The sequence below is a fragment of the Hylobates moloch genome, unplaced genomic scaffold, assembly GCF_009828535.3.
Source record: "Hylobates moloch isolate HMO894 unplaced genomic scaffold, HMol_V3 SCAFFOLD_5, whole genome shotgun sequence".
Taxonomy (NCBI): Eukaryota; Metazoa; Chordata; class Mammalia; order Primates; family Hylobatidae; genus Hylobates; species Hylobates moloch.
This window is the reverse complement of record NW_026652280.1, coordinates 80,095,143-80,122,535: the sequence shown is the minus strand read 5'-3', so window position 1 is coordinate 80,122,535 and position 27,393 is coordinate 80,095,143. Positions and strand designations below refer to the sequence as shown.

Genomic DNA, 27,393 nt, shown 5'->3' with positions numbered 1-27,393 from the left:
GCAGAAAAATGCATGCAAACATTTTACATTAATTTTCAAACATTCAGTACTTCTCTGCAATCCATCCATGGACTCTAGATCAGCAATCCTTGGCTGATTAATGGGTCACATGTGGGACAACCATATTCTTTAGTCAACAGTCCCCTTCTGGAATCATCCCTTGGAACATGAGAATGGCAGATCTAGAAACTAGTTATCGAGAGTTTCTTTTGGACAATAACCATCTCTTTTGGGTGGGTCTGTTAGGGTGTTCTAGGACTAACATAACATTGTTCTTTCTTCTTAGCTCAATGTTGACAGTAATGAACAAGGCTCCTATGTAGTGGCCATGGAAACCTTTACCAACTTAGGACCCATTGTGGATATGTGCGTGGTGGACCTGGAGAGGCAGGGGCAGGGGCAGGTAAGGGCCATTCTGAAAGTGGATAGTTGGTATATGCCCACTCAAACTGTGTCCTCCTAGCTATGCTTATCTAGAATGGGGAGGGTGCACTGAAAATACTTTTAAGAGCCCTCTCATGAATCCCAGATATAAGGATAACTACTGTTTATTGGGTGCCTATCTTGGTCTGCCAGGCACTTTATATACGTTATCTCTAATTACACAAGTACCCTAGATAGGGATATTTGGCCATCTCAGAAGTGAGGAAAATTAGGGCTGAGAAAGATTAAGTAACTTTTTCCAAAGTCACCTAACTTAATAAGTGGCAGGTGTATCTATAACAGATCCTGTGCTCATTCTAGTAAACTAGGTCCCAGGGATCTAAGCAAGCTTGCTAGGAGCAGTGGTAGAAGCTTTTTGCTTCCTGGACTAGGATGTCCTGTCTGCTCCGTAAATTTGAAAGACTTTGGAAATCAATCTCTGCCAAGTCTGCATCCTCAAACCTAGCCCCACAATAAAGGTTCTCGGATTTAGGTATACCGTGTTTACTTTCTGGGCATCAGTATGACTGGCTCAGTATCTTGAGGGGGTTCTTTAGAAACGTTTTCTCTGCTTGCAGCTGGTCACTTGCTCTGGGGCTTTCAAGGAAGGTTCCTTGCGGATCATCCGGAATGGAATTGGAATCCACGAGCATGCCAGCATTGACTTACCAGGCATCAAAGGTAGCTTTTTTGGTGGACATAGGATGCAGATCTTACATGAGGGACTTTGGCCTTGTTACATGTTGTGAAGGCATTTTGGTGGGAGCCAGAGGAAAGCAGATCAAATGAAGAGTGAAAGTCGTAACAACAGATCAGAAGCTTAAACATATCTGAAAGTATAAAAGTAAACTTAAAAAAAAAATAGAAAATACTACTGATCAAAATTGGTAGTGGAATAGAGGACTAGGGGATTAAAAGATTATAAATTAAAATTAATGTCGTTTATATGAGGCAACTGATAGAATTCATGAAGGAGAGACTGAGGATATTTTATGAAGATACAAGTATAAATGTGGCTTCTAGATAAAAAATATAAATCTTCCTAAATTTCAGGAGAACTTTAATAAAAAAAGATCAGAGGCTAGGCGAGGTGGCGTGGCTCATGCCTGTCATGACAGCACTTTGGGAGGCCAAGGTGGAAGGATTGCTTAAGCCCAGGAGTTTGAGACCAGCCCAGGCAATGTAGACCTCATCTCTATAAAAAAAATTAAAAATTAGCCAGGGGTGATGGTGCATGCCTGTGGTTCCAGTTACTTGGTTCTAGCCTAGGTGGAAGATAACTTGAGCCCAGGAGGTTGAGGCTGTAGAGAGCCATGATTGTGCCACTGCACTCTAGTTTGGGCGACGATGAGACCTTGTCCCACAAAAAAAAAAAAAAAAAAAAAAAAAAGAGAGAAAGGCTACACAGTGAAAGACATTTACAATGTATAAGTGTAACCTAAAACAATATGACAGAATTGATATGGAACATAGCTGTCATGTCAGTAAATGTAAATGTCCTGTTTGAGGACAACATAATCAGATTAAATCATAAAACAAAACCACCTTAAAGTTGTATATAGGAGGCACATCTTTAAAAGAGTAATTCTGAAGGCAGGTGCAGTGGCGTGTGCCTGTAGTCCCAGCCACTTGGGAGGCTGAGGCAGGAGGTTTGCTTGAGTCCAGGAGTTTGAGACCAGCCTGGGCAACATAGCAGGATCCCATCTCAGTTTAAAAAAAGGAGTAATTCAGAATATGAAAAAAAAAGTATGGGAAAAGGTGAATAAAGAAATAGAAATATGGCCAGCCATGTTGCCTGACACCTGTAATTCCAGCACTTTGGGAGGCCGAGGCGGGCAGATCACTTGATTTCAGGAGTTCGAGACAAGCCTGGCCAACATGGTGAAACCCTGTCTCTACTAAAAATACAAAAAATTAGCCAGGCATGGTGTGGGTGCCTGTAATCCCAGCTACTCGGGAGGCTGAGACGGGAGAGGCACTTGAACCTGGGAGGTGGAGGTTGCAGTGAGCTGAGACTGTGCCATTGCACTACAGCCTGGGCCACATAGTGAGACTCCATCCCAAAAAAAAAAAAAAAAAAAAAAAAGTATATGAAATTGCAAAGGAAGAGATCATGTAACTACAAACCCAAGATAATCAACTAAAAAACTACTATAGACAATACAGATTCACTAAGGTAGCAGGATATTAAAGTAATGTACTGAAATTAATAGTTTTCATGTAAACACAGTCAATTAGGAAGCATAGTAGAGGAAAGGGGGCAATTTACAATAACAAGAAAATGATAAAGTACCAAGGAGTACATTTAACAAAATTGTGCAAAACCTATACAAGGAAAACTTCCTTCCTGAAGGAGGAAAAGAACAAGTCGATCAAACGAAAAAGACACACTAAGGACTGCAAATCAGTATTATAAAGCTGTTCTCTCTTTATATTTAATGTACCTGAATATGTATACAATTTTTCCTTGACTTAGATCTAAGTCCAAATGGAAAAAGGAAGAAGCAGGCATAACCAGGAAAACTAAAAAGAGCAGTGAGAGGCCGGGCGCGGTGCCTCACGCCTGTAATCACAGCACTTTGGGAGGCCAAGGTGGGCAGATCACGAAGTCAGGAGATCGAGATCATCCTGGCCAACATGGTGAAACCCCGCCTCTACTAAAATACAAAAAATTAGCCGGGGGTGGTGGCACGTGCCTGTAGTCCCAGCTATTCGGGAGGCTGAGGCAGGGGAATCACCTGAACCCAGGAGGTGGAGGTTGCAGTGAGCCGAGATCGTGCCACTGCACTCCAGCCTGGCGACACAGCAAGACTCCTCTCAAAAAAAAAAAAAAAAAAAAAAGAAAAGAGCAGTGAGACATGTTAGCCCTACCAGATACTGAAACATACTGTTAAGTCTCTATAATTAGAAGTGTAGTATTGCTGATGAATAGGCAGAGTCTAATGGGCAGATTCAGAAGTCCAGAAATGACATAATTACATGTGGAAATTCAGTGTATGATAGTGGTGGCTTCTCAGTTCAGTGAGTAAAGTTGGGACTTTTTAAATTTTTATTTTTATTCATTTTTTTGAGATAGGGTCTCACTCTGTCACCCAGGCTGGAGTACAGTGGCATGATCATGGCCTACTATAGCCTCAGTCTCCTGGGCTCAAGCGATCTTCCCTGTATCAGCCTCCCAGTAGCTGGGACTCCAACCATGCACCACCATGCCTGGCTAATTTTGTTTGTGTTTGGTAGAGACAGGGTCTCCCTATGTTGCCCAGGCTGGTCTGAAATTCCTGGGCTCAAACGGTCGTCTCGTCTTGGCCTTCTAAAGTGCTGTAATGATAGGCATGAGCCACTGAGCCTAGCCTAAAGTTGGGACTTAATAAATGGTGTTTTTGGGAAAACTGATAGTCATTTGGGAAAAGACAAGTTTGGGTTCATACTGCCTGCCAAATGTACACTTGGCTAGAATCTAAATGGATGAAAAACTTAATGTAAAAAAATGAAGCCATAACTATCACTCAAAGTACAGAAGCCAAAAAGAAAGATTGATAAATTCAACTATATAAAAATAAAACACTTCATAGTAAAAGCAAAACAAAACACTATTAGCTAAGTCAGAAGAAATGACAAACCGGATAAAAATATTGTGTAGTTCATCTTATAGACAAAAGGCCCAGTCTTCCTAATTTATAACACATTTATAGAAAGATCACTAAATTTTCTGTCCCCGAACTAGCAAAGGACATGAATGGACAGGCAACAGTCCTGAGAAATGCACATTAACACCAAACAGCAGTACTCTACTAGTTGACCAAAATCCAGAAGTTTGACCACACATTATGTTGGTCAGGCTGTGAGAAAATAAACATGCTTGTGCATCCTCTGTAGAGGGGAATTGGGCAATATCAAAGACAGCGTTTAGCAATTTACTTAGTCCCAGTTCTGAGCCTCTACCTGACCTTCATATGTATAAAGTGACATAAAAATACAAGCTTATTTTTTGTGGCATTGTATGTTATTATGGCAAAATACTGAATAAATGTAATGAGAAGGGATTTGTTAATCTACATAATTTAATAATAATTGTATGGATAAATGATTTACACAATTAAATACTGTGTTCAGGTAAGGACTTTAAGCATATATTGTTCAACGAAAGAACAAAGTGCCAAATAGTGCGTGATAGACTATTTTATATTTGTATTTGTAATACTCTATTTCCTTAAATTAAAAAAAATTAAGCTTAGTGTTGTGTCGTGGGCCTATAGTCCTTACTGTTCAGGAGGCTGAGGTGGGAGGATCACTTGAGCCCAGGAGATTGAGGCCAGACTGGAGCAACATAGCAAGATCCCCCCACACCCCATCTCTTTACCAGAAGGCTAAACAAGATGCCTTTATTGATTACTTGTTTGGGGGATGGGTTGGAGGGAGGTATGGGAATGAGACTTTTCAGTGTACTTTTAAAAAATAAATTTAGGCTGGGCAGTGGCTCACGCCTGTAATCCCAGTACTTTGGGAGACCGAGTGGGCAGATCATGAGGTCAGGACATTGAGACCATCCTGGCTAACACGGTGAAACCCTGTCTCTACTAAAAATAGAAAAAATTAGCTGGGCATGGTGACGTGCACCTGTAGTCCCAGCTACTTAGGAGGCTGAGGCAGGAGAATCGCTTGAACCTGGGAGGTGGGGTTGTAGTGAGCGGAGATCATGCCACTGCACCCCAGCCTGGGTGACAGAGCAAGACTCCGTCTCAAAAAAAAAATAAATAAATAAATAAATAAGTAAATTTAGACTTTGGGTCATGGAAATGTATATAATCCAATCCCAAATTTAAAATAGGCTCAAAACAGCTTTAAAACTATCTAACTTTTGGCCAGGCATGGTGGCTCACGCCTGTAATCCCAGCACTTTGGGAGGCCGAGGTGGGCAGATCACAAGGTCAGGAGATGGAGACCATCCTGGCTAACACGGTGAAACCCCGTCTCTACTAAAAATACAAAAAATTAGCCAGGTGTGGTGGTGGGCACCTGCCTTCCCAGCTACTCGGGAGGCTGAGGCAGGAGAATGGTGTGAACCCGGGAGGCGGAGCTTGCAGTGAGCTGAGATCGGGCCACTGCACTCCAACTTGGTGACAGAGCGAGACTCCGTCTCAAAAAAAAAACAAACAAAAAACTATCTAACTTTTTAGAGCCTTAAAACCAAGAGGGAGCAGAGAGGGGGTTCCAGCTCAGGACTCCAAGTTCCAGCCCTTCCAGTAGTGTCAGGCTGCCCTGTCCACATGTATATCCTTTTTTTTTTTTTTTTTTTTTTGAGACAGGATCTTGCTGTGTCACCCAGGCTGGAGTGCAATGACATGATCATAACTGTAGCCTCTTTCTCCTAATCTTAAGCAATCCCCCCCACCTCAGCCTGCCATGTAGCTGGGACTATAGTTTTGTGCCACCACACCTAGCAAGTTCTTTTGTATTTTTAGCAGGGACAAGGTCTCTCCATTTTGCCCAGGCTGGTCTAGAACTGGTCCCAAGCAGTCCTCCTGCCTCTGCCTTTCCAAGTGTTGAGATTACAGGCATGAGCCACTGCCCCTGGCCTGCCCTGTCCGTAGATATGCATGCTAAGTGTTGGTCTGTCCTATGTATCTGAATCCTTGTTCCTTGTTCCAGGATTATGGCCACTGCGGTCTGACCCTAATCGTGAGACTGATGACACTTTGGTGCTGTCTTTTGTGGGCCAGACAAGGTAAGGATGGGTCTGGTGCCAGCTGTAGGTGCTGGTGAGAAGGTTGTGAGGTGGGGAAGCTGGTCCCAGGCTGACGCAGGCCCTCCATTCTGCTGCAGAGTTCTCATGTTAAATGGAGAGGAGGTAGAAGAAACCGAACTGATGGGTTTCGTGGATGATCAGCAGACTTTCTTCTGTGGCAACGTGGCTCATCAGCAGCTTATCCAGGTGATAACTGAGAAAGGGGCAGGTGTTACCATGTACTTGAATTGACCTAGAGTGCAGTACAGAGCACCACTGGATTTTAAAACGACCGATTTTTATGGCTCCAAAAATAATGTAAAAATTCCAGGGGAAAAAATTATAGATAATCCACTACTCAGACATCACAGCTCTTAACCTTAGAGTTGCTCCTTTTAGCTTTATTTTTCTTCTGCAAATGTCTGTGTATTTACATTTTCTTTTATAGACTCGGATCATTATATAAACATAAAAATACAGTTTTGGATCCTGTTTTAGCACTAATTATATATTCCGAGACACTCAATTTTTTTCCCTTTGTTAAAGTAGTGATACATCCTTATTTATAAAACTGGAAAATATCAAAATGCACAAAAAAAGAAAAAATCATGATGCTACCATCCGATATGACTCTTGGCAGCCCTTTCCACCTATTAATTATAATCGAAGCCTACGCTATTCTGATCCTTACTTTCAATCTATCTGCAATACGGGGGCAGATAGCCTTCTGGCATTTGTTATCCACGAGAGCCTCATTTCTGACACCCTTCCACCCCTCAGCAATTTTTTGAAGTTTGGAGTGACCCTGACATCCTTCAGCTTTTTGCACTCTCTCCTTACCTTCTGAGCTGTTCTTCAGTCTGTGGCCAGAGTCCGTCTTGCCTTTGGTGGGTAGGGCACTGGAGTGCCTAAGGATTAATGAACTGTCTCTGTCTTTTTATCCACCTGGTTTTCCTTTTAGCCACCTGGCAGTGGTAGATTGGTAAAACCGGAGGGAAGGTTCTGTCGGTTTGCAGACCAAGTGTGGGACGTGCCCAGATACTGAGTCATTGCTTTGTCAGTGTTATCTAACTATTGGCCTGAAGACTGGCACCAGCTCACCTATCTATTATTAAAGAGCTTTCATCCTTATATATAAACTCAATTACGCTAGGTAAGATGAATGAATAGATAAGTGTCACCAACCTACTTCCTGTTTTATTTCAGTGATAAATTTATACAATATATTTCTATACAATTTTGTAATCTTTACTAAGGAACTTTAAATAATTTAAATGGCTCATACACAGTAAAGAACTTAGATATTTTAGAGGTCTGATTTGGGGATTGAGAAAAACTGCTAAGACTGGTGGTCACAGCCAGGCATGGTGGCTCACGCCTGTAATCCCAGCACTTTGGGAGGCCGAGGCGGGTGGTTCATGAGGTCAGGAGTTCAAGATCAGCCTGGCCAACATGGTGAAACCCCGTCTCTACTCAAAATACAAAAGTTAGCCAGGCGTGGTGGCATGCGCCTGTAATCGCACTACTTGGGAGGCTGAGGCAGGAGAATGGCTTGAACCCGGGAGGCGGAGGTTGTGGTAAGCTGAGATTGCGCTGCTGCACTCCAGCCTGGGCAACAGAGAGAGCCTCTGTCTCAAAAAAAAGCCAAAACCTGGTGGTCACAGGGTCTTACTCTATTCATACCTTCCCACAGGATGCAGTTCGTATTACCCAAGTAAGCCTCAATTAGAATGAAATAGGCCTTTTCCCCACCAGCTGTAGGTTTGTAAGCTGTAAACTACTTTTAAGCTGGCCTTCTTCAGGCATTCATGCAAAAATGACATCTATTGTAATCATTAGCAGGACTTTGGGGAATAAGAAATAGAAGCCTCATGTAGCTTATTCGTAGGGCTCTATTAGGGCTGCATTTACCACCTTTCCACTCCTGTGTGGCCCCTGGCAGATGCTTGGAGACATTTGTTCATCTGCTCTTTATCTAGATCACTTCAGCATCGGTGAGGTTGGTCTCTCAAGAACCCAAAGCTCTGGTCAGTGAATGGAAGGAGCCTCAGGCCAAGAACATCAGTGTGGCCTCCTGCAACAGCAGCCAGGTGGTGGTGGCTGTGGGCAGGGCCCTCTACTATCTGCAGATCCATCCTCAGGAGCTCCGGCAGATCAGGTGTGTGTGTTTTTCTGTCTGCTTGCTTTCCTCCTCTTTTCTCTAGGACTTCTTTGATCCTTGGATTCCTTCCTCTGCCATATTCTTCTTTGTTCAGCCACACAGAGATGGAACATGAAGTGGCTTGCTTGGACATCACCCCATTAGGAGACAGCAATGGACTGTCCCCTCTTTGTGCCATTGGCCTCTGGACGGACATCTCGGCTCGTATCTTGAAGTTGCCCTCTTTTGAACTACTGCACAAGGAGATGCTGGGGGGAGGTATGTGTCATTTAGTGACCTGGGTTGGGACAGAGTCAAAATGTGGAAGAAGAACATAATGTCCCCCTTTCTCACAGAGATTATTCCTCGCTCCATCCTGATGACCACCTTTGAGAGTAGCCATTACCTCCTTTGTGCCTTGGGAGATGGAGCGCTTTTCTACTTTGGGCTCAACATTGAGACAGGTGAGAGTAGTATTTTGAGTGAGGGATTCTTTCAAAAATAGAGTATTAGAATTACACAGAATTCTTAGTCCCAGGGTTCTGCTTTTGAACTTTCACAGGCCAGCTGTTTGTCCTGTTTTCTTTCTTCCTTTCTCCTGATGTCATTCTCTCTATAGGTCTGTTGAGCGACCGTAAGAAGGTGACTTTAGGCACCCAGCCCACCGTATTGAGGACTTTTCGTTCTCTTTCTACCACCAACGTCTTTGCTTGTTCTGACCGCCCCACTGTCATCTATAGCAGCAACCACAAATTGGTCTTCTCAAATGTCAACCTCAAGGAAGTGAACTACATGTGTCCCCTCAATTCAGATGGCTATCCTGATAGGTGAGTCTCTTTTTCCTTATTTAATGAGAGCTATTGATTGAGGGGGTCGTGATGTTTTCCTCAAACCCTTAACCTCAAAGCCTTTTTCCAGTGTCAAAATCATTAGTAACTGAGATGGGAAGTATAGTGCAGAGGTTCTCAAAACTGGCTACCCAGTAGAAACACCTGGGAAGTATTTTAAAACTACAGGATTTTTGGAATCCTCCTCAAAGTCTGATTCAGTGGGTCTGAGGTTGAGCTCTGGAATCTGTATTTTCAGAAAACTTATCAGGTGATTCAGATGATTGTTTCATAACCCCTAATTTAGAGATCATTTTGTGTCCCTCTAGAGCAGGAGTTCTCAAAGGTGTCCCCAACCAGCAGCTACAGCACTACTTGGGAACTTGTTAGAAATGCAGGTTCTCTGGCTGGGCATGGTGGCTCACGCCTTTAATCCCGGCACTTTGGGAGGCTGAGGCAGGAGGATCATTTGAAGTCAGGAGTTTGAGACCAGCCTGGCCAACATGGTGAAACCTTGTCTCTACTAAAAATACAAAAATTAGCCAGGTATGGTGGTGTGTGCCTGTAATCCCAGCTACTTGGGAGGCTGAGGCAGGAGATTCCCTTGAAATTGGAAGGTTGCTGGGTGCAGTGGCTCATGCCTGTAATCCCAGCTCTTTGGGAGGCTGAGGTGGCTGGATCACCGGAGGTCAGGAACTCGAGACCAGTCTGGCCAACATGGCGAAACCCCATCTCTACTAAAAATAACAAAAGTTAGCCGGGTGTGGTGGCAGGCACCTGTAATCCCAGCTACTCAGGAGGCTGAGGCAGGAGAATCGCTTGAACCCAGGATGCAGAGTTTTCAGTGAGCCGAGATCCCACCATTGCGCTCCAGCCTGGTGACAAGAACAAAACTCTGTCTCAAAAAAAAAAAAAACTGAGAGGTGGAGGTTGCAGTGAGCTTAGATTTCACTGCTGCACTCCAGCCTGGATAACAGAGCTGAGACTCTGTCTCAAAAAAAAAAAAAAAAAAAGAGAGGAAAGAAAAGAAAAGGAAGAAATGCAGATGCTCAGGCCCCACCCTGACTCACAGAATCAGAAACTCTGGGAGGGGGCCCAGCAGACTGTTTTGACAAGCCCTCCAGCCGACTCTGACACAGGCAGTAATTTGAAAGTCACATTCCTGGAGCGGTGATTTTTTTTGACTGGCTGCACATTATCATTAGATGGAAAGCTGTTAAAAATCTCAGCCTAGGCTCACCCAGACCAATGAAATAAGAGTATCTTGTGGATGGGACCAGGAATCAGAATTGTCTGTCTCTCCAGGTGATATTTAGCATGGAGTCAAAGTTGGTGTAATCCTGCCTTGTTTTTCTTCCTCTGTGGAGTTGCCTCATAGAATCTTTGCCTTCCTTGAGTCTCCTCAGTCTAAACCCAGACCCTTCTTTCCAGCCTGGCACTGGCCAACAATAGCACCCTCACCATTGGCACCATCGATGAGATCCAGAAGCTGCACATTCGCACAGTTCCCCTCTATGAGTCTCCAAGGTGAGGCCCAGGCTGGGAGAGTGAGATGTGGGGGTTGGTGTAGGGTGCTTCTGACTTTCTAAGTGACACTGTTGTTCTGTACTTGTTCTGCAGGAAGATCTGTTACCAGGAAGTGTCCCAGTGTTTCGGGGTCCTCTCCAGCCGCATTGAAGTCCAAGACACGAGTGGGGGCACAACAGCCTTGAGGCCCAGCGCCAGCACCCAGGTAAGGGCAATGGACAAAGAAAGATGACCTTAGAGCAGGGGCTAGCAAACTTTCTGTACAGGCCAGGTAGTGAAGGCTTTCGGCTTTGCAGGCAGTGTGGTCTCAGTTACCACTAACTGTTCAACTTTGCCATCGTAGCCTGAAAGCAGCTGTAGACAACAGGTAGCATAGCTGGCTTCTATAAAAATTTATTTATAAAAAACAGTTCCTACTTGGTGGCCTTGCAGCATGAATAATTCCTTTTCTGTCACCATCAGTTTGGGTCCTTTGTAGGGCAGAGTGGTCGAATAGAGGAGGAGCATGGGGTTTGGAGTCCGACAGAACGGGCTTCCAGGTTTTTTTTTTTTTTTTTTTTTAAGACAGAAACCATCTTTTCAAAAGTGCATACTGGGTTTATTTTATTTTATTTTTCTGAGACGGGGTCTCACCCTGTCGCCCAGGCTGGAGTGCAGTGGCACGATCTCGACTCACTGCAACCTTTACCTCCCAGGTTCAAGAGATTCTCCTGCCCCAGCCTCCTGAGTAGCTGAGATTACAGGTGTGTGCCACCATGCCCAGCTAATTTTTGTATTTTTAGTAGAGATGGTGTTTCACTGTGTTGGCCAGCCTGGTCTCAAACTCTTGACCTTGTGATCCGCCTGCCTCGGCCTCCCAAAGTGCTGGAATTACAAGTGTGAGCCACTGTGCCTGGTCTGGCTTCCAAGTTTATTGCTAGCTGTGTGACCTTGGGAAAGCCTAAACTTCAGTTTTCTTATCTGCAGAATGAGGCAGGTAACAGTCTGGAGCTACACATACTAGGCTCAGTGGAGATATCAGCTGGTCATTTTCTTCCATGTATTCTCTGCCTTTCATGTTTCCACACATCTGCGATAGGACCTCCCTCCGTAGTAAGAGTTGAAGTCTTCGTGGCTTCTGTTTTTATTTGAAGTGCCCCCCTCCTCTTCCCATTGAGGGTAGTGGAGTCTGTCCCTTAATTAGGTCACCTGAGTTCCTTTTTAGCTGTGCTTGATTGACTTGCAGCATCACTGTTTTGTCTTTAATGACCCTTAGATTTTTACTGTTTTGGATTGATGTTTCAACTACATGCCTCCTCTGAAACACTCTCCTCAGGCTCCTTGAGCTGCCAGCCATCAGAGATCTTGGCTAGCTGCAGCCTTTGTGTCCCGATCTGACGGGTCCCTTCACAATGATGTCTCAGCACCTCTTCTGTGTTTGAGAAGGATGATGTGCATTCTCTCTGTTTGCAGGCTCTGTCCAGCAGTGTCAGCTCCAGCAAGCTGTTCTCCAGCAGCACTGCTCCTCATGAGACCTCCTTTGGAGAAGAGGTGGAGGTGCACAACCTACTTATCATTGACCAACACACCTTTGAAGGTGCACATGAGCTCTTTTGATAATTTTTATCTATGCCGTTCCTAATCCAGGCTGTTCTGGGCTCTGGTATCTACAAAGCCTGACAGATGTGGCAGACTATCCTAGGAGGAGCAGTAAGGAGGGGTGGGAACTCTGTGAGATGGCAGTGAGTTTGGAGGGCTGGGTATCCTCTCCTTAGCTTAGGCTGGTGGAGGATGGATAATCTGATGAGACAGGAACAGCAGGTGGTACACGTTTTGTCACTGCCTAAGCCGCAGGCCTCACAGAAATACGGGGTTATGTGTGCGTGCAGATATGGGTAACCTTTCGTCACGTAGTCATCTCTCTACTCTCTAGTGCTTCATGCCCACCAGTTTCTGCAGAATGAATATGCCCTCAGTCTGGTTTCCTGCAAGCTGGGCAAAGACCCCAACACTTACTTCATTGTGGGCACAGCAATGGTGTATCCTGAAGAGGCAGAGCCCAAGCAGGGTCGCATTGTGGTCTTTCAGTATTCGGATGGTAAGTGGGCGCAGTCTCCAGTTTCTGAGGGATGTGAAATGCTGAGAAAGTCAGCAGGCCATTGTGAGGTTTCAGAGAGCCTCAGTTAAGCAGTAGAAGTTGGGTTCATTGCTCTAAAGAGCTATTCTCTTCTTTATTTGATTGAATTTTGGAGCATGTGAACAGTACGCAGTAAAATTTAGCTTACATTTCTTTCTTTGCTACTCTTTGAAAGGCCAAAAGAACAAAAGGAGGGGTGGGAGAAGTGAACGATGAGTAAGGGAATCTAGTGACAACAGGTATAAAAATTCAGAATCCTAGGTTTGTTTTCCACTTGGTTGCTCGGGCATTTAGGTGCTCTTTCCAGCTTCAGCACTGTGTTTATCTTTTAATATCTTTTCTCGTTACGCCCACCCAAGATGGCTCTAAAGACTATCAGCCTGGAAATCTCAGATCAGATAGCTGAAATGGGATTTGGTTTCCATCTTGAGAGAGAGATCTAGAGTTTCAGGGCGGGGGCAGATCCTAGATACCAACTGGATTTCTCTGCACATTATCGTGGGGCTCATACTTTAGGTGGTTGTTAACTCCAGTAGATACTGAGTCTGTGTTGTTTTTTTCGATGAGTGGTTTTGGGGGGCAAGAATTAGTACCACGGGGGCAACCAGAGGATTCTTTTGATGAGGTAAAGTATGGGCTCATAGAAAGAGACTCAAACATATTTTTTCTGCCCCCAGGAAAACTACAGACTGTGGCTGAAAAGGAAGTGAAAGGGGCCGTGTACTCTATGGTGGAATTTAACGGGAAGCTGTTAGCCAGCATCAATAGCACGGTGAGGCCTGGACCACTTGGTACTTACTCTAGGCTGCCCATCATTGTCTGCAGAATGTGTCTCTCTTAGGTTGTCTGGGGCCGCATGTGTGTCAGATTTGAAGGAGAACAAAGTAGTGGATGTGGAGGATAGAGCTCTGAGTTGAGAATCTGGGAAACTGAGGTTGAACCAGGCATTGGACTAGGTTACGTGAACCCCCATGTGTTTCAGATCCTGAGTGCTGTGGGACTTGAGAAACGAGTGAGACCTATGGTCCCTGCACGTAGGGTGTTCCATGCCAAAAGAAAATGAGCCAAATCAGAATATCCTGAGTGCATTCCTGAAAGCTAGTCCTTTGAAATATTCCACTGCTTCTGCCATGACCCTACCTCCTCCCTTGCTAAAAAGTTTTTTTCCATCTTTATTGAGGTATAGTTGACAAAAACTTTGTATACTGAAAATGGACAACTTGATGTTTTGGAGTAGGGAGATAGCAGCAAACAAAATGGACAATGAGCTGCCCTTTTGGAGTTTATGAGCAAATAAAGTATATAGTACGTGAAATGGTGAGAAGTAAAAGGGACGCAGGACTGGAGGAATGCCAGGATGAATGTGGGAAGTGGGGTTCGGTGTTTCATATCACATGGTCAGGAGGGTCTCGTGGATACACAGTGGCATTTGAGCAGATTCCGAAATGAAGGGAGGTAAGAACCCTGCCTGTGCTTGGGGAAGACAAGTGCAAGGGGTGGTAGGTCATAGGTGAGAGTGGGCGGGCCTGGTGTCTGCGGGGACTGAGCTGATGCTCTGGTGAGAGATGAGTCCAATGGACAGCCAGGGGCCAGAACGTGCAGAGCCTGGTAGGCCATGTCAGGGTTTTATTCAGAGTGTGATGGCAACCTCCGAAGGGTTTGAACATGATTGAACTTGTATTTTTAAAAGTTCATGTTGCTTCTCTGGAAAGGCTGTAGGGGAGCAGGGGTAGAAGCAGCGGTAGAAGAGGTCAGTTAGGGGAGGGTCTTGTAGTAATCTGGATGCAGTCGGTGGTTGCTGGGACTAGGCGGTGATGGAGGAGAGGAAGAAGAGTAGTCACATTCTGCTTGTATTATGAGGGTAGGATTGAAGGACTTTGGTGATAGATTGAAGATGAGGTGTGAGAGGCAGAGGAATAAAGGGTCAGGGGTTTTGGCTTTGCCATTTACTGATGGGAAAGATAGTGCAGCAGGTTTGGAGTGGAAACCAGAGGTTCTGGATATACTCAGTTTCAGTGGTTATCTAAGTGGAGATGTTCACTAGGTAACAATGAGAGAGGTATGGAATCCAGGGAAAAGGTACACTGGAGATACTAGCATGGCAGTTAAAGCTAAAAGTCTGGATGATATCACCTAAGACCACACATCTGCTGAGAGCCCATAGAGACAGGATCTGAAGATAGCCCTGGAGCTGTCCAGCATTTCAAAGATAGGGTGAAGATCCAGCCAAACAAAGGATGACTTGTGAAGTAGAAGGAGAACTGAGATAATAGTGTTCTGGAAGCCATGGAGAAAAAGTATTTGAGGCCGGGCGCGGTGGCTCACACTTGTAATCCCAGCACTTTGGGAGGCCGAGGCGGGCGGATCACGAGGTCAGGAGATCGAGACCACGGTGAAACCCCATCTCTACTAAAAATACAAAAAATTAGCCGGGCGTGGTGGCGGGCGCCTGTAGTCCCAGCTACTCGGAGAGGCTGAGGCAGGAGAATGGCGTGAACCCGGGAGGTGGAGCTTGCAGTGAGCCGAGATCGCGCCACCGCACTCCAGCCTGGGTGACAGAGCGAGACTCCGTCTCAAAAAAAAAAAAAAAGAAAAAGTATTTGAAGCAGGAGGGAATTGGTAAATTGCAGTGTTGCCGGCAGGTCAGGTAACATAAAGGTTAGTAACATGGAAGTCAGTGGTAAACTTGATCAGAGCTCTTGGTTGAGTGGTGGGGCTAGAAACCTGATTGCAGTCGGCTCAACGGAGAGTAGGAGGAAAGGAAGCTGGCACAGAAAACCCCTCAAGGAGTTTTGCAGTAAAGGAGAGAGTGATGTGGACAGTGAAATTTCAGGATAAGAATTTTCTGTTTTTAGTTTTTCAAGCTGGGAAACACTGCTGCATGTTTTCTATGCTGATGGGACTGATGTTAGAAAGAGAGCCATTATTCTTGGCCAGGCAAAAGGAGGTGGGATCTCAAACCCAGTGACAGAGAAGGGAACAGACGTGGAAGTTCATGGAAATGCCCTTTTGGCTGTGTCTCTGTTCTCTGAAATTGCTGAGAGAGAAGATGGGAAGGAGGTATTGGCAATTTGAGTAGAGTGGAAAAGGGATTAATTCATTGTTTTAGGACCAGAAGAGTGAGTGGAGTAGGAAAATGCGTGATTCCTGAGAGGTTTAGGAACCCCCTTTCAGTTAGTAGTCTTGAATTTGAAAGAACAGTCATCCTGTTGGTTGGTTTTCCTTACCTGTAGTGGAAGATGAAAATTTAATCCAAGTCAAGTTTTGTTGGGTGAGCATGAGAAAGGGGAGAGGGGTCAGGGCATTGGAATCTGCAAGACAGTTATTATGTGATTATGGTGGTGGACTATGAGCATCTGAGAAGAGGCAGAGTGGAGGACACAAGATTCAGGAAGAGTGCAGTTACTTGTAATGCCAGGCTTTAAGAGGTGGTCATAAGAATGGACAAAGTAAGTGGGAAAGAAGGGGTCAGAAAAGCTAAGAGGTGAGGGTATTAGAAGGACCTTCTTTGTGAATATTACAGTCATCAAGACTTATAGGAGGTTGTGTGGGAGAGAGTGATGGGTGAGGTGGGGATTCAGGTGACTGCTTTAGTGGGTGATGGTGGTTGTGTGGTCTGGTGGTGTGAGCCTTAAAACTGTGGTGTTTCAGGGGAGGGAGTGACAAGTCTGAAAGAGCAGACGAGGAGCGTGGGCTCCTCCTGTGCTACCTCCTGTTCCAGTGCTATGAGGGACAGTGGAAGAGAAAACAGACAAGAGGGCCACAAGGCCCTTAGGAAAGAACCATGGATATCAGTTAGAATGAGGTGAGGGGTTTGCCCAGAGAAGAGGCTGTCGGTGATTAATGACTGTGTTCCAGAGGGTGCAGTGAGTGGGCACAGGGATCAGGAGGGTGGAGGGTGGCATTTGAGGTCAGGTGAGGACATATCTATTCTGTTGCTGGCCAATAGAAATAATTATATGAGCGATGGATGTCATTCTGAATTTTCTAGTAGCCACATTAACAAATGCAAAAAGAAGCAGGTGAAATGAATAAGGTATTTTATTTAACCCAATATCTCAAATATTAGCATTTCCACATGTAATCAGTATAAAAACACTTATTAAGATATTTTACAGTTTTTCATACTAATAATTCAAAATCTGGTGTGTATTTTACAGTCAGAACACATCTCAACATGGACTAGGCACATTTCAAGTGTTTCATAGCCATGTGTGGCTAGTGACTACCATATTGGACAGTGGAAGTCTACAGCCTTTTGGGAAGAGAATGGGAGTCTTGGGCTTCTGGTGGTTTCTGGCCTTGGTCTTGACTGTCTCCAAGGCGATGGGGAGGTTGAGAGCGTGGAGAGAGAGTGGTGGCAGGTGTTGGCAGGAACATGTGGAGCTCTGAGGCCCCCCTCTTCACTCTCTCTGTTGGAGGTGTGGAGGCCCAGCAAGGTGGGCTTACCTGAAGATGGGGCACTCTGGAGGTACCTTTTACTCTGTGATAGAGGTGTGGTAACCATAGTATGTATGTATGTATTTATTTATGACATGGAGTCTCGCTCTGTCGCCAGGCTGGAGTGCAATGGCGCAATCTTGGCTCGCTGCAACCCCCGACTCCCTGGTTCGAGCGATTCTCCTGTCTCAGCCTCCCGAGTAGCTGGGATTACAGGCATGCGTCACAATGCCCAGCTAATTTTTGTATTTTTAGTAGAGATGGGGTTTCACCATGTTGGCCAGGATGGTCTCGATCTCCTGACCTCGTGATCCGCCTGCCTTGGCCTCCCAAAGTGCTGGGATTACAGGCGTGAGCCACCGCGCCCGGCCAACCATTGTAATTATTACAAATGATTCTTGGAGTATATTCCTGTGTAGCTAGGATTCTTTGGACAAATCTTGAGAAATTGTGATTTGATTAATATGTTCTGCCCAGGAGTTTCTAGATGTGCAGAGGCCATGGGGATTACCTGGATCCTGAAGGATCTGCCAGGGAAGCCTTGTCAGTTCAGATGGGTTGAGTCTGTCTTCTTCAGCACTGGGCCATGCCAAGTATCTCTCCATTTGTCTGCTGATGATAAAGCAACTTCATTCTTTTGGAGATGTGGTTGTAATTGAAGAAGCACTGCAGTGGAGACAGAAAAAAGCACAGTTTCTTTCTTTCTTTTTTTTTTTTTTTTTTTTTTGAGACAGAGTCTTGTTGTGTCGCCTAGGCTGGGATGCAGTGGCATGATCTCGGCTCACTGCAACCTCTGCCTCCTGGGTTCATGCAATTCTTGTGCCTCAACCTCCTGAGTAGCTGGGATTACAGGTGTGCGCCACCAAGCCTGGCCACCCACATTACTGTTTCCTTTACATGGACTCATTTTTTTATGTAAAGGAAAACTTGGGAAGTTTTGTATTCCTGGTTTGGTGTGTTCATTGTGTTTTCATATTTCATAAATATATAATAGCGAAATAATAAATGTTCACCCCAGTGCCTCATAAAACCGTTTCCCATCCCGCATTGCACTTTGAGAAGTAGTGCTGCAGATGGAGGGTCAAGGAGTTGGGGGGAGTCGTTCTGAGAGAGCTCTGGCCCCTTTGGCTGAGAGAGACAATGCCCTTCCCAGGTGCGGCTCTATGAGTGGACAACAGAGAAGGAGCTGCGCACTGAGTGCAACCACTACAACAACATCATGGCCCTCTACCTGAAGACCAAGGGCGACTTCATCCTGGTGGGTGACCTTATGCGCTCAGTGCTGCTGCTCGCCTACAAGCCCATGGAAGGAAACTTTGAAGAGGTGATGCTGGTGGAGGGATGCAAGCAGACTTCTTGCTTGAGCCACGGCCCCTGCAAGTGTCTCTGGTGGGGAAGGATAATCCAGCCCAGTATTAGGGGCAGAAATGTTTTCCCTGGAGCAGACATTCTACATTGATTAAGTTTGTTTTTTTTTTTTTGAGATGGAGTCTGGCTCTGTCGCCCAGGCTGGAGTGCAGTGGTGCGATCTTGGCTTACTGCAAGCTCTGCCTCCCAAGTTCACGCCATTCTCCTGCCTCAGCCTCCCAAGTAGCTGGAACTACAGGCACCTGCCAACACGCCCGGCTAATTTTTTGTATTTTTAGTAGAGACGGGGTTTCACCTTGTTGGCCAGGATGGTCTCGATCTCCTGACCTCATGATTGGCCCTCCATGGCCTCCCAAAGTGCTGGGATTACAGGCATGAGCCACCATGCCCGGCCCTGGTTAAGTATTTTTAGAGACTTCCAACTCTGACTAGGCTCCATCTCTGGGCAGTTGGCATCCAAATGGGCTGCGTTGGCAGAGAGGTCGGGGAGAATCCCTCTAGGGCGACACTTGTTGAACACCGTGCTACATCTTCTGCAGGGTGGGGCCTTGCTCCTGAATAAAGGAAACACAAGTCCCAGAACTGGATTCCGTGCAAACTGCTGATTATACTTTCTCGTTTCACCTTGTCTGTTTTAAGATTGCTCGAGACTTTAATCCCAACTGGATGAGTGCTGTGGAAATCTTGGATGATGACAATTTTCTGGGGGCTGAAAATGCCTTTAACTTGTTTGTGTGTCAAAAGGACAGGTGAGTAGTGGCCAGCACTGGGAGTGGTGGGGAGGGCTGGGAGTTCCTGGGTCTCTGGTGGATGCAAGCATTGGGTTCTGTGTCAGGTTCAGGTGCTCCTCTTTACAGAGATAGAACTTTCCTCGTGAGAGAATAAAAGGTGACAGAAATCCATCTCTTTAGACTGGCTCCCCTACTGTGGAGTATGTCAGCTCCCCAGGGAAATTGAGCACCGTGACCACTGCACGTGGTCCTGTCTCAGGGCCTGTGGTGGAAACAGGAGGTTCAGAAAGTGACTTTCTCACCACCTTTCAGTGCTGCCACCACTGACGAGGAGCGGCAGCACCTCCAGGAGGTTGGTCTTTTCCACCTGGGCGAGTTTGTCAATGTCTTTTGCCACGGCTCTCTGGTAATGCAGAACCTGGGTGAGACTTCCACCCCCACACAAGGCTCGGTGCTCTTCGGCACGGTCAACGGCATGATAGGTAAGGTCACCCCTGTGGGACACACCCCCACACAGGCCTCTTTCCTGATACCACCATTCTGAGGGACTGGGGAGAGCAACTGGACAAGACCTAGGCGTTTACTAGAGGAGGCTGCAGCACATTAGCCCTCCCCGAGCTGCTCACCTGGGCTGCCCTTTACGTAGAGGATACATGCTGTGGGGTTCAGCTCTCTGCAGCTCACTGCCTCCTTCACTTCTTCAGGGCTGGTGACCTCACTGTCAGAGAGCTGGTACAATCTCCTGCTGGACATGCAGAATCGACTCAATAAAGTCATCAAAAGTGTAGGGAAGATCGAGCACTCCTTATATCCTTTCCAGAGCCATCCTCTTGCTGGGAGGCACGTCCCGGCATATGTGACACACGGAGTCATGTTACCTGGAAGCTACTACATGTCTTGATTAGGTTCCTATACAGAACAGGTTTTTTGTTTTGTTTTGTTTTTGACTTTTTCATGTGGAAAATTTCAAACATACACAATAGAGAGAACAGTATATTGACTCCCAAGGTACTTATCACCCAGCTTCTGCTGGTCCATCTTGGAAATGTACATTTATATTCCTGAAATGTGTCTGCGTCTGGCCCTCTTGGTGTAGCAGGCCAAACATAAGTTTAGATCAAAACACAGGAGCACATCCTTTCAGGGATTTGGTTGAGGGCAACAGTGTCTGAGACTAGAGAGACTACCAGAATTAAGGGAAAGGTGAAGAAGCGGAAAACACTGAAGCTCAAGAATCTGCCACCCTGGGATCCCCAGAATCCAAGTGCTATTGAAAGTTTATTTAGTACAGGAGATATAAAGGGCCCTCCCCGCCCCCGCTGGAGGTGGGAGGAGCTCCTGTCTGTGACTCTGGCCCCGCTCTAGCCAAGGAGGGCTGATGGGCTGATTTATTGTTTTTTTGCTAACTATCAAGACTTTTGGCAGCCCTGTCTCACTGAGTCTCAGTTTGTTCATCAACAGAGCTGCTGGTTTTCTTCTTCTTCTTTTTTTTTTCAATTGGAGGTGGGTTCTTGCTCTCTCGTCCAGGCTAGAGTACAGTGACATGATCATGGCTCACTGCAGCCTTGACATCCTGGGCTCAAGTGATTCTCCCATCTCAGCCTCCCGAATAGCTGGGACTATAAGCACGTGCCACCTCACCTGGCTAATTAAAAAAAAATTTGTTTTTTGTAGAGACAGGAGTTCATGATGTTGCCCAGGTTTGGTCTTGAACTTCTGGACTCAAACGATCCCCCTGCCTCAACCTCCCAAAGTGTTGGGTTCACAGGCATGAGCCACCACCACACTGACCCCTCTATGGAGCTTTGAGGCTAGACTTAAGACAAGTGGTTCTTGTGCATCAGCTTTGCCTAGAGCACTTTTAAAGAACTTCCATATACATACGGGCTTCACATTAATAGACTCTGATCTGTACTTTTAAAAACTATTTTGAAGATTACCCCAATTGAGAACCAATTAGATTAGGTCATATTTTTACATTTTTTTCAATTCCAGAAATGTCCGAATAAAAGCAAGGCGAAAGGAAATGTCATTTCCTTTCTAATCCTGATGATTGCTTTAGATTGTGATCTTATTCAAAGGTGGGGATGACTGAGGAGGGTGTTTCCTGATAAGCACATGTTCCTTAACTCACCCGTCCACCTGGAGATCCTTTCATACCGAGCGGAAGACAGAACCAGCCACAGGTTTCATCGACGGTGACTTGATTGAGAGTTTCCTGGATATTAGCCGCCCCAAGATGCAGGAGGTGGTGGCAAACCTACAGGTGAGCTGTGTGGTGTTTAGCCCTGGGCCAGACAAGTCCGCTGCAGGTTGGGGCATGCCAGGAGACTGTCTCTGGGCACCTCTCCTCCTCAATTCCAACGTGTGAGGGGCCCTCTGTGTAATCCTTACCAGATGGAAGGTGGAGTCTGAGGGAAAAGAGATGTTTGTAGTTGTGGCTCGTGGGTATCCACTAGGTACCAGATGCCGTGCTAGTAACTCTACCCATGTTAACCCCGACCTTGAGCAATGAAGACACATCTGGGATCTTTGGCAAGACCCAAAGATGGGAGGCAGGGTCAGGATCCCGTAGGGAGGAGAAATGGCCACAATTCTGGAGTCTGGGATATTGCTCACTGGAGATGGTGTCTTGGGGATAGCAGAAGAGGGAGAATCTTGAAGAGGGAGAAATAGACCAGATGGTGTCCTTGCTGACCTGTGCCACCCAGGGGGAGGTGTGGGTTTCTGGTGAGTCCTTCCTCTGCCATGACAATGGTGGAGTCTTGTGCCTCCTTCACTGGGGGCATTCCCTTCCCCACCTGTGGGAGAGCACCCTCTTGGTCCTCACAGCCCTGCCCATCTTCTCATTGCAGTATGACGATGGCAGCGGTATGAAGCGAGAGGCCACTGCAGACGACCTCATCAAGGTTGTGGAGGAGCTAACTCGGATCCATTAGCCAAGGGCAGGGGGCCCCTTTTCTGACCCTCCCCAAAGGCTTTGCCCTGCTGCCCTCCCCCTCCTCTCCACCATCGTCTTCTTGGCCATGGGAGGCCTTTCCCTAAGCCAGCTGCCCCCAGAGCCACAGTTCCCCTACGTGGAAGTGGGGCGGGCTTCATAGAGACCCGGGAATGAGCTGAAGGTGAAACATTTTCTCCCTGGATTTTTACCAGTCTCACATGATTCCAGCCATCACCTTAGACCACCAAGCCTTGATTGGTGTTGCCAGTTGTCCTCCTTCCAGGGAGGGATTTTGCAGTTCTTTGGCTGAAAGGAAGCTGTGTGTGTGTGTGTGTGTGTCTGTGTGTGTGTGTGTATATATCTCACACTCATGCATTGTCCTCTATCTTTAGATTGGCAGTGTAGGGAGTTGTGGGTAGTGGGGAAGAGGGTTAGGAGGGTTTCATTGTCTGTGAAGTGAGACCTTCCTTTTACTTTTCTTCTATTGCCTCTGAGAGCATCGGGCCTAGAGGCCTGACTGCCAAGCCATGGGCAGCCTGCGTGTAAAACCTGGAGATGGTGGATGATCCCCACGCCACAGCCCTTTTGTCTCTGCAAACTGCCTTCTTCGGAAAGAAGAAGGTGGGAGGATGTGAATTGTTAGTTTCTGAGTTTTACCAAATAAAGTAGAATCTAAGAAGAAAGGTACATTTGTTTTTGCTTTTATTCACCCTGCCTAGCTATCCAGGACCCCAGGCCAGGTTAACTATTCCTAATTTACTGCGAACTTAGGCAGTATCCTTCCCTTTATGGCAGTTGTTGCATTCACTTGCCCTTGGTGTTAGAACAGCTCTTTTCAAATAGTGAAAGTGAAGACATCTATACCTCTTCTTGATCATGTGATTGTTTGATGGGATCCCAAGGATGATGGGTTTAGAAATTCACTGGTCTTTTTGGTTGTCCTTGACACCATTTGATTCTTACTTGCCTCTGTCGGTAACCTGCTGGGCCTGGGGGTTGCCTGGACTGCCTTTCCTGGTTTTATAGCCAGCTCTGTGTGCAGTGTCCAGTCATCTAGCCCCCAGGCCACCTAGTAGCTCCTCACATACCTCCCCGCTGCTTGTTGCCACATGCCCTTTGGACCCTCATTTTGTTTCCTCTGATCTAATCAAGTGAACCTTTGGTGCTTTTGGTTTGAGAATACAGCAGGAGTAGGGCACATATGGGATTCACTCTTCTGTCTGGCAAACAAAGCCTGTCTTCTTTTCAGCTCGGTGGGCCAGTGTCTGGGCCCACGTTTCTCTCAGTGATCCGGTGGGAAGAAAGGTTGCTCTGTCCCCACGGTGTAGTAGGGTTGATACTAGGCATATTGGTGGCTCCTTTAAGACCAGCCTTTGATACAGTGTCAGGAAAATTGTGGTTACAAGTTCAAATTGTGGTTTTAAGAGATTCTAGCTTAAAAGGAAAAGAGCAAAGAAGCATCTCTGGTTTGAGGGTCTTCTGGAGGAAGTTTCCTTCCCTGAAGGAATTCCTTGTGTTTTATTACCTTTTTTCCCCTTACTCTTCTGAGAGTTCTGGGGGTGGGGGATAAGGGTCTTAACAAAAAATAATCAGCCTCTCAAAAACCACAGTTTGAACTGGAAACCCAACACTGATTTGAATTCTAAAAGTCATAGTTTTGAATTTGAAAGGGCTGCCCCCCTGCCAGAGGCCAGCTTTAATGAGGCAGGCAAGCAACAGTCTCTACATTGTGATTATTTTAAAAGTTTAATCCCAGATGGGAGCGCTGACTATAAGGTGTCATAATCAGAAAGAATGTGGTGGGATGATCATTCTGGGGCACTTCATGGTCTGACCTGCAGCTGCTGAGACCTGCTATTGAGAAGAAAGTTGTCAATGACTTGTCTTGAATTTGGAAGCTTGTGGAGTCCTTGCTATGTTTTGCTGTTTTTTTTGTTTCGTATACTCTTGGGTATATTCACTCGGGATTGAACTCCAACTTTGGAAACTGATGTTCTGCTGCCATACTCCCACATCCCCTCTTAAAAACCATTAATCACCTCTCTAGGGGTGAAAGGTTGTCTTTGGAGCGTGGCTGTAGCCAACTGGAACAGCTCCATTCCATGTAGGCGCTGATGAGCTAGCATCACTCCAGGCCTCTGCACGAAGGGACCTTTGGGAGAATAATAGAAACACTGACTCATCACATGACCATTTGGAGGGATCACAAGCCAGAGGCTGTCATTCTGCAGCCAACAACAACTTGGATCCTCCACTCTCGGTGGAGGGTCCCTTTTGTTACCGAGAAACCACAAGCCACAGAAGTGGGAAGAAACACAGGAACTGCAATCAAGGGATATGCCCGAACTAGTCTTGAACAATAGTAAGTTAGAGACTCTGTGTCCAAACTGAGAAGCCTCAGGGCCAAACAAAAAAGACAAGAAAAACAAAAACCAAACTAAAGGGGCAAATGTTGATAGGGGCAAGGTGAATATCATAAGGTCACATAAACTTTATGGGGAAATGAAAGAAATTCCAAGGGCAGTTTGGATGTTGTTTGGAGATTCACTAACAGGAATTTACTATGTACTAAGTATCCTAAATTCTTTAGGGTAGATGTGGGTTTTCTTCAAGCACAAAGTTGCGTCTCAGCTATTCCAGCTGCTCATTGGCCAATGTGGAGCAAACTCTGCCAGAGAGTGAGTTTTTACAGGGTGAGGTGGAGAGGGTGGGGCTCCATAATGTAGCTAATAACAGAGGTAGCTGAGGTGTGCTGGAGTGTGAGAAAGCAGATGGCATGAAATATGGCAGCCATGTGGACACTTGTTTCGTGTATGCCTGTTGAAAATTTGGGTACCTCCCCTAGGGCCAGGAAAAAAGAGCAGTTGTTGCATTCACTTGCCCTTGCTGTTAGAACAGCTCTTTTCAAGTCAAACCCCTATTTGACATTGGTGGTTTAGGGGCAGTGGAGGGGGAAAGTGTAACCTTCAGATGTCTGGGGCAAGAGAGAAAGATGCCTTAGGATTCCGAGGGTCCTTGGGACTCAGAATGGATATGAGGGAAGTTGCATTCATCTTATGTTACAGAATATTTTGGCTCCTACTTGTTGAGAATATGTTGACAAGAAAATGGACCAAAACAAACAAGGTGAGATACGGCCTCAAGGTGAATGTCTGCAAAAATGTAGCCACAAACCGGGTGCGGTGGCTCAACGCCTGTAATCCCAGCACTTTGGGAGGCTGAGGCAGGTGGATCATTTGAGGTCAGGAGTTCAAGACCAGCCTGGCCAACATAGTGAAACCCCATCTCTACTAAAAATACAAAAATTACCCGGGTGTGGTGGTGTGCGCCTGTAGTCCCAGCTACTCGGGAGGCTGAGGAAGGAGAATTGCTTGAACCTGGGAGGTGGAGGTTGCAGTGAGCTGAAATCGTGCGACATTCCAGCCTGGGCGACAGAGCAAGACTCCATCTCAAAAAAAAAAAAAAAAAAAAAAATGTAGCCACACAGTTTCAGGTAGGGAGACCGCTTGGCAGTTTGTGTTTAAATAACATAAAAGCACAACAAAAAGTGCCTGCTTTTTTTCTTTTTTTTTTTTTTTTTTGAGACGGAGTCTTGCTCTGTCACCCCGGCTGGAGTGCAATGGTGCAATCTTGGCTCACTGCAACCTCTCCCTCCTGAGTTCAAGTGATTCTCCTGCCTCAACCTGAGTAGCTGGGATTACAGGCGCGCCACCACGTCCAGCTAATTTTTGTATTTTTAGTAGAGATGGGGTGTCACCATATTGGCTAGGCTAGTCTGGAACTCCTGACCTCAGGTGATCCGCCCACCTCAGCTTCCCAAAGTGCTGGGATTACAGGTGTGAGCCCCCGCACCCGGCCACCTGTGGTTTTTCTTTACTGCAAACTCATTGTGTCATAATTAACATCATGGGGTTGCCAAAAAGGTAATATTAGGGTGCATTAGTAAAAGTATGGTGTCTGCAGGAAGGAGGCATGAGTCCAGGCCACCGCTGGTACGCAATGTCCATTTGTGGCCACCGATGTTAAGCACCTCAGTAAAGGCAGAGGTAGTAGGAAGGCCAAAGGAACTGGGATTGTTCAGCTGGAAAGTGAAGACACTTTAAAACAAATGTGGTTCAAAACTGGATTGGGCGGCTTCTTAACAGGTAGTGAGTTTCTTACCCCTGGAAGTATTTAAGCAAAATCTTGACTAATTGTGGGTGGCTAAGGGAAAGATTACTGCATGGAGCAGAAGATAAAATCAGTTATACTTTCAGCTTTCTCCCAGCGGGATGATTTTGATTTCCGCACCCCTTCCTTGCCTAAATCCCTAGGCAGCCCCCTAGTCTCTGATCACAGCCTGGGGCAGCTGCAGAAGGGGCAAAGAGGAGCCTTCCAGATCTGCTTCTGCCTCTCCACTGCCAACGGTGCCAGCTGCTTCCTCGCCTTGCCACCAGCAGTCAGGAGGCCAGCCATCTGCACCCTGGGTGCCCAGAGGAACCCAGGGCTTCAAAAGTGGCTAGGGCCCCCGGCCAGGGAACGGTTGGACCGACAGATCAACGCACTCCGGCGTTAGGGTGCAGACCTTCTGGCAGGCTGGGGGCAGGCCTAGAACTGCCCAGCGGCGTAGCGATCTGGCATCGTGGGTTCGAATTTCCACGGTTCCCACCTCGTGACAACAAGGCATCTCGGGTCCCACCGACAGGGGCCATGCTCGGGGCGCGCAGCCTCCGGTGCTAGCCTTGTTCCCGAAGTCTGTTTCCTCCCGGGGCCTCGGTCTGACGCCCTCAGTCAGCGCTTCGCAGGAAGCCGACTCCCAAACCCGGGCAGGGGGTGTGGGCCGAGGGCGAAGCCCCGCCCCCAGGGGTCCCTGATCTTTGCCCCCGACCCGGGCTCCGCGCCTCTCCCAGAGGCATCGACAGGCAGGCAGCGTTGCCTTTGTGTGTTTCGCTTCGAGGTGCCAGAGACCCTCCCCACAATCGTCCGCCGCGTCCCCTCGCGGCCCTCGGCCCCTCCTCTCGGCGTCCCCAGCCCCCCTGTTCAGCTCCGCGTGCCATTTCGGGGATCGCTGGTTCGCTCCCCACGGCGCCAGGAGGAGGGGCGAGGGCCGGCAGCCCCCTCCCCCGCGCGCGGCGCAGGAGCCGAGCCCAGCCAGGGGGACCCGCCGCCGCCGGTC

At 46.8% G+C, this 27,393-nt stretch overlaps 1 protein-coding gene across 1 annotated transcript in view; it reads left to right on the top strand.

Moving 5' to 3' along the window:
• The window catches only part of DDB1 (damage specific DNA binding protein 1), a 33,372-nt gene extending 10,450 nt beyond the window's left edge, over positions 1-22,922 (top strand). The window contains exons 9-27 of the mRNA XM_032153007.2: positions 287-403; positions 1,002-1,104; positions 6,073-6,148; positions 6,247-6,355; positions 8,128-8,306; positions 8,404-8,567; positions 8,645-8,752; positions 8,908-9,115; positions 10,547-10,642; positions 10,736-10,847; positions 12,095-12,218; positions 12,555-12,719; positions 13,436-13,530; positions 18,352-18,522; positions 19,206-19,315; positions 19,610-19,779; positions 20,002-20,104; positions 21,440-21,563; positions 22,153-22,922. Coding sequence (XP_032008898.1) covers positions 287-403; positions 1,002-1,104; positions 6,073-6,148; positions 6,247-6,355; positions 8,128-8,306; positions 8,404-8,567; positions 8,645-8,752; positions 8,908-9,115; positions 10,547-10,642; positions 10,736-10,847; positions 12,095-12,218; positions 12,555-12,719; positions 13,436-13,530; positions 18,352-18,522; positions 19,206-19,315; positions 19,610-19,779; positions 20,002-20,104; positions 21,440-21,563; positions 22,153-22,236 — 2,418 coding nt within the window. The 3' untranslated portion in view covers positions 22,237-22,922. The remainder of the gene's footprint in view (positions 1-286; positions 404-1,001; positions 1,105-6,072; positions 6,149-6,246; positions 6,356-8,127; positions 8,307-8,403; positions 8,568-8,644; positions 8,753-8,907; positions 9,116-10,546; positions 10,643-10,735; positions 10,848-12,094; positions 12,219-12,554; positions 12,720-13,435; positions 13,531-18,351; positions 18,523-19,205; positions 19,316-19,609; positions 19,780-20,001; positions 20,105-21,439; positions 21,564-22,152) is intronic.
• Positions 22,923-27,393: the final 4,471 nt, after the last annotated feature.